This window comes from Helicoverpa zea, chromosome 3 (genome assembly GCF_022581195.2).
Source record: "Helicoverpa zea isolate HzStark_Cry1AcR chromosome 3, ilHelZeax1.1, whole genome shotgun sequence".
In the NCBI taxonomy this organism is placed as follows: Eukaryota; Metazoa; Arthropoda; class Insecta; order Lepidoptera; family Noctuidae; genus Helicoverpa; species Helicoverpa zea.
In genome coordinates, this window is record NC_061454.1 from 7,300,292 (window position 1) to 7,318,596 (window position 18,305).

General features: G+C 37.7%; 3 protein-coding genes across 5 annotated transcripts; 2 read left to right on the plus strand and 1 right to left on the minus strand.

Annotated features, from left to right (window-relative positions):
* The first annotated feature begins 264 nt into the window (after positions 1-264).
* Positions 265-5,525, plus strand: LOC124645823 (katanin p80 WD40 repeat-containing subunit B1). Of its 3 annotated transcripts, none has more exons than XM_047185743.1 (16): positions 265-540; positions 625-755; positions 835-1,168; positions 1,251-1,449; positions 1,531-1,681; positions 1,763-1,937; positions 2,012-2,089; positions 2,248-2,304; positions 2,564-2,770; positions 3,602-3,739; positions 3,832-3,934; positions 4,021-4,159; positions 4,367-4,507; positions 4,673-4,785; positions 4,890-4,964; positions 5,049-5,525. In XM_047185743.1, exons 1-16 carry the CDS (start codon positions 510-512, stop codon positions 5,302-5,304), a joined length of 2,328 nt encoding a protein of 775 aa, XP_047041699.1. In that variant the 5' UTR covers positions 265-509; the 3' UTR covers positions 5,305-5,525. The 3 variants fall into 3 exon arrangements, with proteins under 3 accessions (XP_047041699.1, XP_047041700.1, XP_047041698.1); XM_047185742.1 differs by having other exon boundaries at positions 266-540; positions 2,012-2,146; XM_047185744.1 differs by lacking the exon at positions 3,602-3,739 and having other exon boundaries at positions 2,012-2,146.
* LOC124645827 (M-phase phosphoprotein 6) lies at positions 5,519-7,539 on the minus strand. Its single transcript, XM_047185749.1, has 2 exons — positions 6,797-7,539; positions 5,519-5,715 (listed from the first exon to the last, which is right to left on the minus strand). The coding sequence occupies exon 1, from the start codon at positions 7,252-7,254 to the stop codon at positions 6,808-6,810; it is 447 nt and encodes a 148-aa protein (XP_047041705.1). The 5' UTR covers positions 7,255-7,539; the 3' UTR covers positions 5,519-5,715; positions 6,797-6,807.
* A 6,646-nt stretch (positions 7,540-14,185) lies between these two features.
* LOC124645894 (nucleolar protein 10) lies at positions 14,186-18,267 on the plus strand. Its single transcript, XM_047185869.1, has 11 exons — positions 14,186-14,204; positions 15,310-15,418; positions 15,512-15,772; positions 15,875-16,015; positions 16,090-16,298; positions 16,392-16,620; positions 16,702-16,828; positions 16,948-17,116; positions 17,190-17,424; positions 17,501-17,623; positions 17,782-18,267. The coding sequence occupies exons 2-11, from the start codon at positions 15,353-15,355 to the stop codon at positions 18,214-18,216; spliced, it is 1,995 nt and encodes a 664-aa protein (XP_047041825.1). The 5' UTR covers positions 14,186-14,204; positions 15,310-15,352; the 3' UTR covers positions 18,217-18,267.
* The last annotated feature ends 38 nt before the right edge of the window (positions 18,268-18,305 follow it).

An 18,305-nucleotide genomic window follows, 5' to 3' on the forward strand; every position in this document is an offset into this window, starting at 1 on the left:
CTGAAACACTCTTCTTTTCAATCTCTGAAGACGTAAATAAAAATAGCATCGAAATAAGATTAAACATGGTAGATTGAGGATAGGACATAATCCAATACTGGTCATACGCACTTTTATATTAAAGATTTATCGTATTTTTTTAGATTACTTTAAAATAACCGTAAACATAAACATTACGTATTATTTATTTTGTAATATACAAATTGGTTCCTCTCTACTCTTAGCATACAATGACAGATGATGACAGTGACAGAAAACTACTTCTGCTGTCTATCTGCTGCTGATCATTTAATTCTGTGACAGATGTGAAGAATAGAAAGAAAACTGTGAGAAAGATCCAACCATACACAAATAAATAAGGACTTTAAACAAATATGTAAATTATAACAGTGAAATATTCAGATATATGATGAAAATTTGATGTCAATATTATATTAAGTTAAAAGCGAATATCTTGTTCGACAAGGTTACATTTTCCGTACATGGAATTCACATGAATCAAAATTACGATGGAGAGCGTACGACGATCATGGAAACTGCGTATGTTTAGTTAATGAGGCACTTTACCATATCAAAGATCGTCATAATGAAATTTTATAAATGTTGTGTGAATTATCTTTGCAGAGGAATTTGTTGCTCACAAAGCAAATGTCAACTGTCTGGCTATGGGCCACAAGTCCAATCAGGTGCTGGCGACTGGTGGCGATGACAAAAAAGTTAATTTGTGGGCTATTGGAAGACAGAGTTGCCTTATGGTTGGTCAAATTGCTAATGGTTTACATGATATTTTGTACTAAAATTCTTAGGTACCTACATATTTTCTAAATATTTCAGAGTTTAAGTGGACATACAACTCCTGTAGAATGTGTGTGTTTCGGTCATTCTGAAGACTTAGTTTGTGCAGGATCACAAACAGGTGCTTTAAAAATATGGGATTTGGAAGCAGCTAAATTGTTAAGAACATTCACTGGACACAAAGGAGCTATCAAATGTATGGACTTTCATCCGTATGGTGATTACCTGACAACTGGCTCATGTGACAGTAATGTTAAGCTATGGGATACAAGAAAGAGAGGATGTATTGTTACTTACTCTAGCCACCGCCTCGCAGTCAACAGCCTTCAGTTTAGTCCTGATGGACAATGGATTGCATCTGCTTGTGAAGATGGTATGTTTAAATGAAAACATTATCTCATAAGAATGATAGAAAAATTAGATTTGTATTACTCAATTAATTACTTAACTTACAGGTTTAGTCAAAGTGTGGGATGTGCGTGTTGGGAAAGTCCTTCAAGAGTTTATGGAGCACACATCAGCAGTGACTTGTGTCAAATTTCATCCTCATGAGTTTCTACTGGCCAGCTGTGGAACTGATAGAACTGTTAATTTCTGGGACATGGAGAAGTTCCAGTTAGTATCCAAGTTTGAAAAAGACAACACATCTATTAGGTATGATTACTGCAAGTTGCATTGCATTTGCTTAGTTTGTTACAGCTAAGTGTAGCTTAATGTGTTATTTCCATTGTTCAGACACATGGTGTTTAGTGATGATGGTGCAACATTGCTTGGTTGTGCTAACGATGGGTTGCATGTCGTTGGATGGGAACCAGCCCGAGTGTTTGACACTGTTCATGGACATTGGGGTCAGATTAATGATATCACTGTTGCACAAACACAATTAGTAAGTGAACTGCCATTCATCCTAAAATCAATTCAACTTAATTTTAAGAATTTTTTACATGATTTTCTTTTACTATTACAGATAGCTGGATCATTCCATTCAACTTATGTTGTTCTATCAGTTGTTGATCTCAATAAAGTGCATCCTTTTGGTGGGCCACCTCCTGTATCTCCTCCAGTTGTAAGAGATCTTTCACCTTTCCAAAAGGGCCATTCAGTACGCAAAAGCTTTTCAAAGGAAAAACCACCAAAAGAAGGTTAGAATTGTCATAGTAGTATTTATTTCCATTTAATGTTCTAAACTAATCCAACCCTTTCTAATCTGTCACAGTCATGCATAGACCAACTCTTCTTGATGAAAAGACTGCTGAAGAATCTACTTCAGGGACTGAAGCAGATGAGGATTCAGGTGCTGTTATACCCAATTTTAATGACTACACTGAGATATTCCGACCTTCTAGAGCATGTGAGTAGATAACATAGACCCACAACCCATCCACACAAATGTCATATGCATATAAAAATTATCATTAAAATTTGCTCACATCAATTTATATATTTTTCTAGTAACACGCACACCTCCACCAGCCACCAGTTTGTCATCAGAAGATTATTCAATAACAGGTGAAATTCATTATTAGATAGAAATTGTTAAATACAAACACAAGTTAACACTTCGCACGCATTACAAACATAGCTAATTTATTGGATAGACAGCTTATAATTACTTACTTTGACTATCTGTAAAGTACCTAATTGATTAGTTTTCCTACAAAATGATGAATACCTTATTTCAATCTTCTATCACGGGCAATGATGATTTTATCGGGTAATGATAATGATGAACTAAATGACAACAAATAATAATATGTCTGTATGTTAGCACCCGAGATGACAGAGAAGGCGGTGTCGACGCCCGCGGTGAACACTACGTTGCGCGACCTGATGCTGGACGAGCCGGTGCCGCTCGCGCGCCCGCTGCCGCAGCCCTCGCCGCCGCAGCGACAGCGCTCCGACCACTACTCGCGCATCCCCACTTCCACTAAAGAACATTACAATCTTCTCGAAAAGAAACCCGAAGGTTTTACCAGTAAGATTTTCCGGCTTCATTGATCCTCTACATTAGTTTTGAGCATTAACCCTTCTAATTTCTGAGCTGCAACTAACAACTTCTATCATTTTTTTTTATTTTGGGGACAGGGGGAGCTTTGTTCTTATGCTGTACTACCAGGGGCGGATCCAGCCCTCAAAAAGGATGTAGGCACATTCATAAAATTCATCATACATTATTTGTGGCAGTAAATAAGGGAGTATATAAGAGGAGTACATTGGGTGTTTATGGTCTATGTTAGGAATTATATGGGGGTAGTAAATAAGAAACTACTAAAGGGTAAAGTAGTACATGTCGACGGTTAACCACCAAGAACTCCTAACTCAATATGTCAAAACTTTTCAGTAGAGGCACAAAAAAGCCACCAAAGTCCGCACTCGTAAAGTTAGTAGATAATTCCATGATTGTAAAAATGCCCGAAATATTACGAATTATAAATAGAAGATTTTTCTATTAGATGAGATACAATATTTTTGAATAGAATCCGCGAAAAAACCAATTGGTCAAAATATGTCAGTTAGGAGGTCTTGGTAGTTAACCGTCGATATGGGAGTATTGTATGGGGTATAGTACAAGTAAATTAGGTTTCTGGGCACGCCAAAAGTATCCACTACAGTAGATCCGCCACTGTGTATTATGCTTATTTAGCAAAACTGGGTGAATAGTAGACAGGTTTTGAAAGCGATCACTCCAAACAACTTTCTTGAGGAAAATAGTTTTCATATAACTGTACCTAATTGCATTGCATTATGTTTTACATATTGAAGGTGTAATTTACATAAAGTTAAACAATGCTATTTGCTTAATCAGGGGTGACGGACAACACAAAAGAAAATAATGCATTCACATCAGCGCAATCATTAAGAGATTATACCGCCACTCCGCTCACGGCAAACTCGCTTAATCGACACAATTCATACAAAGAAACAAAGTCTACCACAGATTTGTGTAAGTTTAGAAAATATTTATTTTTGTAAATATTGGTTTTGATGAGAATTTTTGTAGGTTTTTGAAAGTAATGCTTACTATTACTTTTGCAGCTAGCACCAACCTCCGACCAAGTAATAGTGAGATTTCATTAGGGCCACCAACCTTAGGGCCTAGATCTCTATCATTTACGAGAGCTCCTAGTGAAACTCCAAGGTATGAAGTTAATGATTACTTATATAGGTATTGCTGATTATTTTATTAAATATGCTCAATGCTCATAAAACTACATATATTTCCAGAAGAAGAGTAGAGACTGCTACTAGAGAAAACGTGGTAGTTTCTCGCAGTGTTGAGACGCCAGAGGCCGAGCCTGAGCCGGAGTTCGTACCTTACACCACAGACAGACCTGTGGGTCTTGATCTCGATGAGTTTTTACCCGTAAGTATGAAATTATTCATGGTGTGTTTTTGTTAAACTATCGAGAAACAATTCTTTAGAAAAACTTAGCGCATTCGAAGATGCCTGTTAACACTACTGAAATCGCTGACGTCAGTCGGGCAGTTAGGTTAAACTATATGATGTCATATAGTCCTCGTAAAACGCTAGGTCGCAGAGTAGAGGTATAAAGCATGTATTGTGTTACAGCGCGGCCTCGCGGGCGGCATGGCGCGGCGCGGCGCGCGGGGCGGCGGCGCCGAGCCCAGCGAGCAGGAGGTGCTGGGCGTCATGATGCGCGGACACGACTCCATGATGGCCGTGCTCACTGCTCGCCAGCGCGCCTTACAGGTACCACACTCACACCAACTTCTAGAGCATTTAATTTATAGGTAAACCGAATATTATTATGATTCAAAGAAGGATTACCCAGTTCCAGGCCAGAGCGGTACGAGTGTTAGTTAGTTCAGTGGTCTTGGTTGTATTTTTATTCTTACATATTCTCTATCTTTCCAGATATTTCATTCCGTCCGAGTCAATAAAAGTCTGAGATCTGCATTGGAGTCTGTTATAGCTCTTGAAGATACTTCAGTCATACTTGACATACTCAATGTTATGGCACATAGACCGTAAGTACTATTATCATGTTAAGGTCAAAATGTCCATTTTCAGTATGCTAATAGAATTTCCCCTTTTTGTGCTTGCCTCCTATAAGTAGTATGTTTTGTTGCAGATCATTGTGGAATTTAGATATATGCCTTTTAATGCTGCCCAAGATATATGAATTGTTGCAAAGCAAATATGAATCGTAAGTATACTTAGTATTGATCAATGTTTTTACCAATTGAAATTAAGAATAATATATTGAATTCCCTTTTTTCTTAAATTGTAGATATATGCAATGTGGATGTAATGCCTTGAGACTAATAGTACGTAACTTCTCATCTGTGGTGAGAGCAAATGTCAGTGCCCCAGTGCGGACACTGGGTGTCGACATTCCTCGTGAGGAGCGGTATGCTAAATGTATGCAGATACATCGGCTACTGCTTGATGTGCGTGCATTTTTGCTGAAAAGACAAACACTTCAAGGTCGCCTCGGCGCTGCCTTCAGAGATCTCCATAACCTTATGCAGCAAGGTCTTGACTGACATGTGAACCACATGCTGAATATCATGTCAGGATGAGTGATAAAAGAACTGACAAAATAATTAACTTCCCATCCTAAGTACTAATTAATTAATATTTTTATAAATCTAACAATTATGAAATTTTCTCACTGTTGACTTAAACTGACTTAGAACTTACTGTTTCAAAAACATGCATACAGCCACTTATATATTTATTAACAATAAAAGATTATAATTAGAAAGACGTTTGTTTATTTTACATCTTACAGTCATGTTTTACATATTTTCACAATACAATATTTTTCATATACAACAAGGTTCAGAATGTAGCTAAGGGAGTGCCAATGATTCAGCACATCCATTGCCTCAATATGGCAATACTTTAGTTGCCCGTGTAAACCATCATACAATTTCAGATAGCCAGCTCATGTTCTGTAAAACAATAGATAGCATAACATTATTAAAAACAATGTAAGATATTATTATAGACTAGCTTTCCGCCCGCGGCTTCGCCCGCGTGGAATTCGGTTATATTGCGGTATAAATCACAACTATAAGAAAACTTCTCATTCCCACGGAAAAATCTAAGAAGCGCGATGTAACGCTGGATACGATGAGCTACAGGTTAAAGCGCGAGATATCATTGCACTTCTTACGTATCTTAAAAAAAACAACGTCACCACGTTTTAAAAAGCTATCATTCCACTTCTTACGTATTTTAAAAACACATCGTTACCACGTTTTAAAAACACCCAGCGCCATCTATCGCATACCTCAAGAACTAAATAACTTAACTAATACTTATACCAATTAGTAATTCGTTGAATTATAGTTATTTCAGGATAAGTAGATGTAAAAAAAACAGTTAAGATGATAAAACAAATTGTACGTCATCCCTCGGGAATTCCTCATTTTCGAGGATTCATTATCGTATCATTTAGCTTCTAAATTTATATGTTCATATTCGTTTGCAATATATAAGTAGATGTAAAAAAAAACAGTTTAGACGATTAAACAAATTGTACATCATCCCTCGGGAATTCCTCATTTTCGGGGATTCATTATCGTATCATTTAGCTTCTAAATTTACATGTTTATATTCGTTTGCAATATATTACCTTGTTTTAAACGACACACAGCGCCATCTACAATCCATCCATCAAGCAAACAATATTTTTGTTTTCCCTCGGGAATATCTATTTTTTTCGGGATAAAAAGTACCCTATTATTTAATCCGGACTTCTAACTTTACGTCTGCAAAATTTCAAAGCAATCGGTTCAGTAGTTACGGCGTGAAAGCGGAACAAACAAACAAACAAACAAACAAACTCACTTTCCGATTTATAATATTAGTAAGGATAGACAGTCTTTTAACTAAAAAGCATCTGACAACCTTTGGATAGAGTTTAACTTTCGATGGATTGATTACGGGCAGTTTGTTGTGTACACAAATGGAAATACACAACAATTAGTAAATACATTGAGGTACAAAAAACATTTTATTTTTTAATACCTGTTATTGGTCTACAGATTTTCATCACTCTGTATGTGTTTTTCTTTCCGTCTTTTATTCTTAGTTACTTCAGTAACTGGACTATTGCTTGGCCTTTTCATCTTATTGAACTTTTCCATTTTCTTAGCAAGAATATCATCCGAAACATCTTTCACCATTTCACCACTGTTATCTTCAGTTTTGGCACCATTCTCTAGCTCCATAAGCCTTTCAATCTCTGGGTTCATACCCTTAAACGATAGCCTGCCTTCGAGCATTGTTTCACAAAATATGAAGCTAGACTCTGATATAAAGTTACCAGAAGCACTCCGCATTTCATTTGTAATTATATTAGAATATAAACTATCAAGGTCTTGTGTATTTTCTATTTCTTTTTCTATTCTCTCTTTTGTTTTCTTCATGAACTTCATATCCAAAACCGATTTGGGTAATTGTATTTTTTTGCTTTTTCCTGCCATGGTTATTTTGTTTTTATCAATTTCAGCACGTGAAAAACTTATTTTTACAAAAGCTAAGCCGACGGTGAAATAAATTTAACCTGTTCACCACAGTTTGCATAGATACACTCGTGGGTCCATCAGAAGAATCTCAACCTCTTGAATGCCATTTCATTAGCTCTTCGGAATTTGCAGTGTACAAAGTATTTCGTATTTATATTTAATTATCAAGCATGTGCGAGTTTTAAATTCTAATCCTGCGACAATATTCTTTCAGAATTTCAGAACCAAATCTGTCATGTCAGTTACATTACGTCAGTGTCAATTTTATTATTTACCCACATGGCACATGGTAGGCTAAAGTTTTTCGACCATACCGCCTAATCTTTCGTAGTTGTGTTAAAATATATCATTGTGGCATTTTTAGCCACACTCTACCTTCATTATAGACAGACTCTACCTGCTAAGTTATTCGCAGTCGCTGAGGAGTAGTGTGATCAGTGTGGGGGGACTTAATAATTTTCTATCTGTGGTATATTAACGTTCACTCATTACATGTCATTGACATATATTCTAGCGATAGACAAGAACATCCATACAAATGGTCGGATTCTCGCCACAGAGTGTCTTTGATTAGCACGTGTGCCTAGAATTTTCAGCTGTTTTAAGTGTTTTGGTGAACTTTTGTGACTTAGTTTTGTGTTTGTGTGTTGTCTTTTTGTTTGTTACCAGTGGTGTGTTGTTATTTCGGTAACTAACCAGTTTTTTACAAGCATAATGGATCAAAATAAACCCCCCGATCCCGATCCTCCCGACATCTCTGCATATGCTCCACTTTCCCCCAACTATCCGCTTTCCCAACTCGCTGATGTTGCTTGCAGCATCGCGGACTCCCAGACCCTATCAACCTCGAATACCAGGAAACGCTCCGGAGATGATGCCAACATTGGCGTGTCAACCCCGCCATCAAAACAACAAAGAAACCTAGTTGGCCGCAGCAGGTACTCTGCTACTGATAAGGCACCTTTTATCGTTCATGTCTCTCGATTGGAGCCCCAGCCTAACGCCGGTACCTCTCTACACCCTGTTACTTTCGGAATATTCCTACAAAAACATAACATTACCAATGTTGTCCGTGATGGTGTTAAAAAAGTTGGTAGGAACCGTGTGTCTGTAGAGTTTAAATCCCCTCAGGATGCAAACTCATTTATTATCAACAGCATTTTACATAAGAACTGCTATGTTGCCTCTATCCCCACTTTTAATATAACTAGGATGGGTGTTGTGACTGGTGTTCCCACAGATTTAAATGAAGAGGAAGCCCAAAAATACTTGCAGGTCCCTTCAGGTTGTGGTGAAATCCTGAAAGTTCGTCGCATAAGCAGGAAAGTAGTTATTGATGGAGTGACTGTATTCAAGGCAACAGAGACATGTGTACTTACCTTTGATGGCCAAGTATTACCTCAAAGAGTATTTTGTTGTTACACCTCCCTTCCGGTTCAGCAATATGTTTATCCCACCATCCAGTGCCGTAAGTGCTGCAGGTTTGGTCATGTGGAACTAGTGTGTCGGTCCAAGCCTCGCTGCAGTAAGTGCGGCCATGATCACCCTGGTGATGGTTGCAGCACTTCTGAGGCGGAGGCATTCTGTGTGCTCTGCTCGGGGAATCATTTTGCAAATAGCAAATCATGCCCCGAGTTGGGTAGACAGAAGGCCATTAAGACGGTTATGGCTGAGAAGTCCCTTTCATATGCTGAAGCTAGCAAATCTGTCCCACTTACTTCTCGCAATTATGCTAATGCTGCAAAAGCTATTCCCGTCCCCACTCAGTCATACCGCAAAACTGTTTTCCTTAAGCCAAAGACCCATGCCCCTCTATCTCCCTCTTATGATAAAGCTGCCCATCAGCAGATTATTAACTCCCCTGCACCTTCACAGCCTGATGGCTGCGCTCTGAATAACCCATTCATTGATAGTAATGTTTCCTCAATAATAGATATACTTATTAAACTTCTTTCTACAATTCTATCCACCAATAATACCCAATTACCGTCCAACGTTGCCTACCAACTAACTAACCTTTTATCAAATATTAGAAATGGCGCCTCGCCAAGTATTCCTTCAATGGAATGTGAGGAGCGTGTGGCATAAAAAGCACGACCTCATATTCCTCCTCAATAAATTCAAGCCTCTGGCTTGCTCTGTAGCTGAGACTTGGCTCACCCCGAGTCTCAGTTTTAATATACCACTATTTAATATTCTCAGATGTGACAGATCTGATGGCTATGGAGGGTCGGCTCTCCTTGTTAATAATCGTGTCCCCCTCTCCACCTTGACTCTTCCGGTTCTGGATGGTGATATGAATATAGTTGCGTGTAGAATTGAGGGTATCACTGTTTTATCCGTGTATATTTCCCATCCTCAGCGTAGGTTTTTAACCACCATTAGGGACATTTTGAATAACATAGTGGGACCTGTGCTCGTCATGGGTGACTTCAACTGTCACCACTTTAGATGGGGTTCCAATCGTTGTGATTCGTTTGGGGAAGGTTTAGTAGAAATCTTGGATGATTTTGACCTTTGCATCTTAAATGATGGTAGCCCTACTCGTAGATCCCTTCCAGGACAGCAAAAGAGTTGTGTAGACCTCACATTCTGTTCAGTAGAGTTGGCGGCATCAATTCATTGGGAATGTACTACTCTGACGCATGGTAGCGACCATTACCCCATTGTTGTAACTTTAATTAATAAAACCTTTTTAGAGAAAACGTCTCCTCCACTATTGAAGTACAACTTGTCCAAACCTGATTGGTCGAGGTTTGCATCTTTACTGGAGGAGAAAATTAGTATGCTTCCAAATTTAACTTCAAGTTTTCAAGATTCTTCTGGTCACTGCCATGCTAAGAGCTGCTACGATGGCTTTATCTCGGCCATTACCTCAAGCGCAGACTCTACCTTTCCGTTGCGCAACTGTGCCAGAAATAAAATCCCGTCACCCCCGTGGTGGGATCAAGAATGCACATCGGTTATTAAAGAAAGAAAAGAGGCCGAAAAACAGTACAATGATGCGATGAATAGCGACAATCTTATACGGTACAGACGAGTGTTAGCTCAATCTCGGCGGCTTCTTCGCAAGAAGAAACGCCGCGGTTGGGTTAAGTTTTGCACTTCTCTATCCCCTTCCACTCCCATTTCAGCAGTTTGGAAGAGCATTAATCGTTTCAGGCGAGGCTGCTCCCCATCTATCTCTTCCCCTATCTCGAGAGAAACTGCTGAATCCTTTTTTGACAAAATAGCTCCAGCCTATGTTCCTTCTTCCTCAGAACTTCTGCTCCCGCCTGTAAATATTGTGGATGATCCTATGAATGAACCATTTTCGTTAGAGGAACTTGATACGGTATTACGTCATGTTAGGGATTCCGCCCCAGGCATAGACGGCATACCGTACTCATTTGCAGTTCATTTTGGTTTTGAAGCAAAAAAATATTTTTTAGGAATAATAAATTATTGCTATCAATTTGGTTGGGTTCCTGAACAGTGGAAAGCTCAGATAGTAATTCCCCTTTTGAAGCCCGGCAAGACTGCTGATGATCCGAATGGCCTTAGACCAATTGCTTTGTCCTCAGTGTTGGCCAAGATATTGGAACATTTAATTAAAAATAGACTTGAGTGGTTGGTGGAGTCTAGGGATCTACTGCCGAGTAGTCAGTTTGGCTTTAGAAAGGGGCTTAGCACCATGGACAGTGTGGCAATTTTGGTTACTGATATCCGTACAGCCTTTTCCAAAAATGAATCCGCTGTAGCCACTTTCCTTGACATCTCTTCCGCATACGACAGCGTCCTTCTTCCAGTTCTCAGGCAAAAATTGCAACAGCTGAGGATTCCGGGTAAGATGGTACAATGTATATGCGCACTTCTCATGTCTCGCTCTTTGATGCTCAGAGTGCAGGGGGAGGTATTTGAGGTGAGACAGACGTGGAAGGGCCTTCCCCAAGGCTCAGTTCTAAGCCCCCTACTATACAACCTGTATACAGCAGACATTGGCTCCTGCCTTAATGCTGACTGCCACCTTTTACAATACGCTGACGATCTAGTGTTGTATGTAGTTAATCCATCTATTACGGACGCTGCCTCATCTCTCTGTCTCTCCCTGGACTCTCTGCACACATGGCTTTTGGACCATGGTCTCTCGTTATCCGCCCCAAAAAGCTCGGTAGTGATTTTTTCCCGAAAACGACTGATCCCTCAGGTCTCAGTTAACATTCAAGGACAAGATATTCCCATAGGTAACAAATCAAAATTTTTAGGCGTTTTCTTAGACTCAAAATTATCCGGGATTCACCACTTTAATTATTTGATCAAAAGATGCGAAAGAGCAATCTCCATCCTAAAAGCTCTCGCTGGTGTCTGGTGGGGGGCCCATCCCTTCACTATGAAACTGGTCTACAATGCCTTAGTCCGCAGTATCCTGGACTATGGGTCACACTTGGTGATTCCAAGCAACAAAGGTGCCTTGGCCGGTTTAGATAGGATTCAGTCTCAATGCCTTCGAATCATCTCAGGTTGCATGAAGTCGTCGCCTATTAACGCCTTGCAGGTCGAATGCGCTGAACCTCCTTTAGCCCTGAGACGTCAGTACCTCGCTTCCCGTTTCCTATCCAGGGTTATTCCCAAGTCATCTCACCCCCTCATCCCAAAACTCAGAGAGCTTGACACTCTTTGTCACAGCTCCAAATATTGGGAACACAAAGAAATCCCCCTATTCCTAAAAGCATATCGGTTTTTTCAAAATTTAGAATCCCCCATTGCTCCACATCCCAGACTTCCTTTATTTAATTACCCTTATGAAGTACTTTGCTTCACCCCTAAAATATTCTATAACATTGGCATATCCAAAAACTCCCCATCTGCAAATTCGGCCTTTAATGCGGTTTTGGGTGAACGATGGATTGGGTTTCAAAAGTTCTTCACGGATGCTTCCAAATCAAATGGTGGCTGTACTGGAGCCGCGGTTTACTATCAGAACTCTAAAATAATTTTGAAATTCAGATGTCCGAAGGAGTCTTCAGTATTTACAGGCGAGTGTGTGGCACTATTGGAAGCTTGTCGTTTTATAGAGTCCCATGAGATTAGCTGTGGAGTTATCTTTACTGACTCCCTTAGCTGTCTCCAAGCCATATCCCAGAATCCCTTTAGAACTAAACTCCATTGTCCTATTGTCCTGGATATTAAAAAGTCCCTTTTCTCCTGCACTAGGCAAGAGAAAGAAGTACACTTAGTCTGGATCCCTAGCCACTGCGGTATAGCGGGCAATGAATGTGCCGATGCATTGGCCAAAGATGCGTGTTCATCTGAGTCCGCTGATCTTGCACACTTCTCCCTTCAAGGGCATGACCTGCTAAACCTCCCTAAATTGAGTCTTGAGACCTCGTGGCAGGAATGGTGGAACATCTCAGGCAAAAGGAAGGGTAGCTCTTATTTCGCCATTCAACCGGTTGTAAAACCAAAACCGTGGTTTTCAAATTTCAAAAGATACCCTAAACGGGTAATTTCAGTCATGTGCAGAATTCGGTTAGGTCACTGCTGTACACCGGTCTTTCTGCGCAAAATTCGGGTGCAGGATTCATCCCTCTGCGAGTGTGGACTGGATGAAGGTACCCTGGACCATATATTTTTTGACTGTCCTATCAACTCATCCTTTGATTTATATGGTCGTCTCCAAAAACTTAAAATTCCTCTCCCGACTAACTTCCGTTCCCTCCTATCCCACTCCTGTCCAGAACTGCTCCAGATGCTGTTGATGTTCATTAATCAAAACAATATTAAATTATAAATTGTGGCCTATATTTAGGCCACAGTTTGTATGGTTGTGGTATATATTATATGTTATGTGTTACTAACATTTTGTTGTTGTTTTTATATATGTAAATATATTTCTGTTTGTTTCAGTGCCGTCCTACTAACACATTAAGTTACACAAGATCGGCCACAGCACCATCTTAAATCAATATATATATATTTTTAAATTTATTTTAATTAAAAGCACTTCTTGCTTCTCATCCCACTTGTCATTGGCAGAATCGTCGAAATTGACATCGACACGGATTGCCATATACAAAAATAGAATAGAATAGAATCCATACAAATAATTTACCCGCTATGTCGTCTGCTGACATTTCGTTGACGTATTGTGACATGTAGTCATCCTCATTGATGTTAATTGCAGAAGTGTCGCTCGTATTTTGCCTACATTTTTCATTACTCAAAAAGTTTATATCTAAGTGAATTCAAAATCATGTAATATATCAAAAAGTTTATTTATATCTAATTGAATGCAAAATCATGTAATATATTAAAACCAGGAATTTATTTTTAGGGTTTTTAATATTAATTACGATGTTTTTTTTCTTAAGAGGGCTATCACAAATTTTCGCGAATTTAATAGATAGATAGATAGATATATTCTTTATTATGCACACCAATTAAAAAAAAACAACAAGAACAAACAAAAATTTTGAAGTCGGTGACACAATGGGCGGTCTTATCGCTAAAAGCGATCTCTTACAGACAACCTTGATTTTTTAATTATTTTTTCTTGAAAGTAAGAACATACCATGACAAAGTAAAGTCTGTTTTCATTGATATTTTACCTACTGCTAGTTTTATGGCACATCTGTTTCTGCACGATTTTCTTAATCCATAATTCAAGATGGCGGGCGGGAACAAATTAATGCATATTTGTAAAATTGAATTGTAAATGAAAAGTATGATATACAAGCGTTGTAATAGCATGAACAGCGTGTAATTTTACTAACTTGACTCTCGAATAGTTTATATGTGTAAGTTTATACCTTGATATGTATTTTCTATTTTATAATTGTAGTTTCATAGACATCCATCTGACGCAGGTGTCAAAATCGCTCTGATTTGCCATTTTGGGCACTGCATAGTCTGCAGTGCAGTTCAGTGTGGTAAGCTTTTTGTTCGGAACGTTCTATCTATAACTTCGGCCGTTCAGAGAATGCGTTCCTGACACCTATCAGTTAGTCACGACTAGTGATGGGCACAACATAACACTGAGTTCGTTACCGTTCCTTCAAAATGAACCGCCGCATTATTTTAAGATTATTTTCGTTTTAAATTGGCGGAATCATTTGTTTTATATTTTAGTTATTTAAGTGGAAACCAAAAAAAGGTAATATTCATATAATAAAATTGTTTTATTTATTCTTTGTTACAAGTACATTGAATTGAATGTGCGAACAGAATATTAATCAGACTCCGATTTGCTTGAGGAGGTGGTGTCTTCATCATCATCTTCGCCTACATGTATAATTATATTATTATCAATAACAGAATCAATCCTGATATCTCGGTCTAACAAAAGCCGGGTAATCAAATAAAAACAGATCGAAAACACTTGAAAAACGTGGTCTATGCGCACGAAACGACAACGGACGACTGTTTTAGCGTCACAAAATGGCGGCCCATAACGCCATTTGGGGTTACCATTTTTAATCTAAGTATAAAAATGCGGTTTGGTCATAGTTTTATTTTTATATTTCATAAACGTTATAATTAAGTCTTATAGTCCATTATTTTCCAATTCTTAAAAAGAAAATCAAAACGTATTATTTTATATTATAACTGTATAAGAACAGATTACGATACTTGCCTGTTATTTTTAGCACAGCACTACAAAATATAAACCGCTGACATAACCTTGTAATAGCGCAGTATAGATTTAGAAAAATATTGTTTACCAAGTTATTTGACACTCAGTTTGGCACAAAATTATAACATTCATTGATTATTGATATAATAATGTTGTTTTAATGCTCCTCAATTGTTAAAACGGTAAACAACCAGCAAAAATATTTTTATCGTAACTGCAACGCCATTGCAAAGTTACGTCGTCAGTTCAATCGCGACGTGTCAGGAACGCATTCTCTGAATGGCCGAACTATAGTACGTAGTACATATATATCGATGTTACATGTATGTCACTGATGTCATCTGTCATGACAAAAGTCAAAACAAAGAAGCATGTTTTTAAGAAATATTGTTGAATAACAGGCCAGAGAATTGTGATTTATCCAGAAAACTATATGCGATCACTATGCAGTTGTCTGAAATAGATAACGTTAAGATCTACAATCTCAGCGTTGGAAAATCTTTACCCGATGTGAGTATTTTTATTCTGAATAACCTCAACTACATTATATTAATCTCTGAAATTATTATATTTTTAATAACGTTTGTTATTTCTTATTTAAAGTGGCTAACAGAAAGAAAGAAACGCGCACTATTGAAAAAAAATGTTGACCTGAGGCGAAGAATTGAATTGATTCAAGAGTTTGATATGCCAGGTGTAAGCACCAGCTTACGGGTATCTAAGGATGGGCAATACATAATGGCTGCAGGCATCTATAAACCAAGGATCAAATGTTACGATGTCAATAATTTGTCCCTAAAGTTTGAACGGTGTCTAGACTCTGAAGTAGTAACTTTCGAAATATTGAGTGAAGATTACTCAAAGGTTTGAAACAGTTGTAAATGTTGTAATTATACCTTTTTTAAAAGTATAAAGCGGTTTGACAATATCAAAAGGGATTTAAAAATAATTTATGTACATTTTCAGATTGTGTTTTTACAATGTGATCGTTATGTTGAATTCCATGTGGGCCATGGACGTCATTATCGCTTACGAGTACCCCGGTTCGGAAGAGACATTGCATACCATCGGCCATCATGCGATCTTTTCGTAGTTGGTGCCTCATCAGTATGTAAACAAGTTATTAGCTATTGCTTAAATGATAACTATTTGCACTGTATTCAAATGCTTTCTCTTTTCAGGAAGTGTACAGATTAAATTTAGAAATAGGGCAGTTTTTGGCACCATATGTCACAAAAGCAACTGAAATAAATTGCTGTGCAGTCAATGAAGAACATGGATTATTAATGCTTGGAACAGAATCTGGCCATGTGGAGGCATGGGATCCTCGGACCAAGGCTAGACAGGGAATACTAGATTGTGCAATGCACTGTACAGATTCAGAATACAGGTGGATAATAATAATCTGTGAAATATTAAAAGAATATTGTTAACTCGGTAACAAATTAATTTTTATTATAATTCATTTTTTATTAACTTACAGGAATGACAAATTGCCTGCTATAACAGCTGCAAAGTTTGATGGTCCCCTCAGGATGGGTGTAGGCACATCTACAGGCCATGTGCTGTTGTATGATATCAGATCAAGCAAACCTCTTCTTGTTAAAGACCACATGAATGAAATGCCAATCAAGAAATTAGAATTTCATAAATCAATGAATTATGTATATTCCATGGACTCTACTGTTGTGAAGATATGGGATAAAAATACAGTATGTTTATCAATACCATAGAAAATGTTGTATTCAAATGAAATGTTTGTATAATTTTATTAATTTTAACTATTATTTTAGGGCAAACAATACACAAGTATTGAATCATCAGTTGATTTCAATGATTTATGTGTTATACCAAACACAGGACTAAATATGATGGCTGTTGAGGACCAAAAAATGCAAATATATTATATTCCTTCTCTAGGTATGTGCACTAAGAAAGTAACATTAAAGAATAATTAATCAGTATTTTGTTTAAAATGAAACTGCAAAGTGAAATACACTTCATTTATGCTTACCTTATGACGATAATTCTTTTCCCAGGTCCTGCTCCCAGATGGTGTGCTTTCTTAGATAACTTGACTGAGGAATTGGAGAGCTCAGCATCACAAACAGTCTATGATGATTACAAATTCATCACTAAACAAGAATTAGAATCATTAGGCCTAGACCATTTACTAGGAACAAATCTATTAAGAGCATACATGCATGGGTAAGTACTATTCGATTTAAATATTGTTATTTACAGAATGTTACTGATCTTACTAAGCTATTTTCAATTACAGATACTTTGTAGATGTCAGATTATACAAGAGAGCGAAATCTATTGCGGATCCATTTGCGTTCGAACAGTATAAGAAACGTAAGATAAGAGAAAAGATTGAACAAGAGAGGCCATCCAGATTAAAAGTTGAAGATAACTTACCCAAAGTTAACAGGGATTTGGCTTCCAAACTTATGGAAGATGGCGGGAAGAAGAAGAAGCAATCTGCTAATCTTCTTAAAGATGACCGTTTCAAGGTGGGCATCGCTTTTAATAAATAATTTTATCAATCATGATTATTCTTTGCCACTAAAACATTTATTTTATTTATAGGCATTGTTTGAAAACCCTGACTTTGAGGTGGACAGAGCAGCTGAAGAATATCGCTTACTCAATCCAGTTTTGTCTAGGCTAGATAAAAACAAGGAAAAGAAAGTGGAAACTGAATCTATGCAGGTAAAAAAATATCACCATTTATATACAAGTTTACATTAAGTCTTCAAAACTAAGCATATTTTTCATGAAAATCTACTATTCTTCATTTCTGGATGAGGAACATTTAGTTTTTTATCTTTAAAGTTAATAAAGCATTCATACTTACTTATTATCCTCAGGTGGAAGAAACGGAAGATAAAGACTCTGATATGGAATTCTACGACACTAGTGACGGCGATAGTTCTGATGAAGACCGATCATGGGTTAAGGAAGTTAAGAAGCAACATAAAATAATTCGAAACAACTCCAGAAAAGAGGATGATTCCCAATTAGCCGAGGAGACTGTTAATGTATCAAACAAAGCGCCTAGAACAACACATACTCTAAAAAGTTTATCACGAGTTAGCAAAGCCAGCTTAGGAGATCGTTTAGCAAAAGAGAGCTTTTCAACAATGGTCACCAACTTTGGAGGTAATCGCGAAATGAAGTTTAGTATGAGAGGCAAGAAATCAGACTCCGAAAATAATAGAAAAATGAAGAAACATCATCAGGAAAGAAAGCAATTTGTACGGCGAACAGGATTTCTAGCAAAAAAGAAAATGAAACCTTTTTAGCAAAAGAGTACATATTAAGTAGTAACAAAAATAAATCGCCTTCACTATTTTTTCAAGTGTTTCTTTTTGCCATACCTCATTTGCTGTAA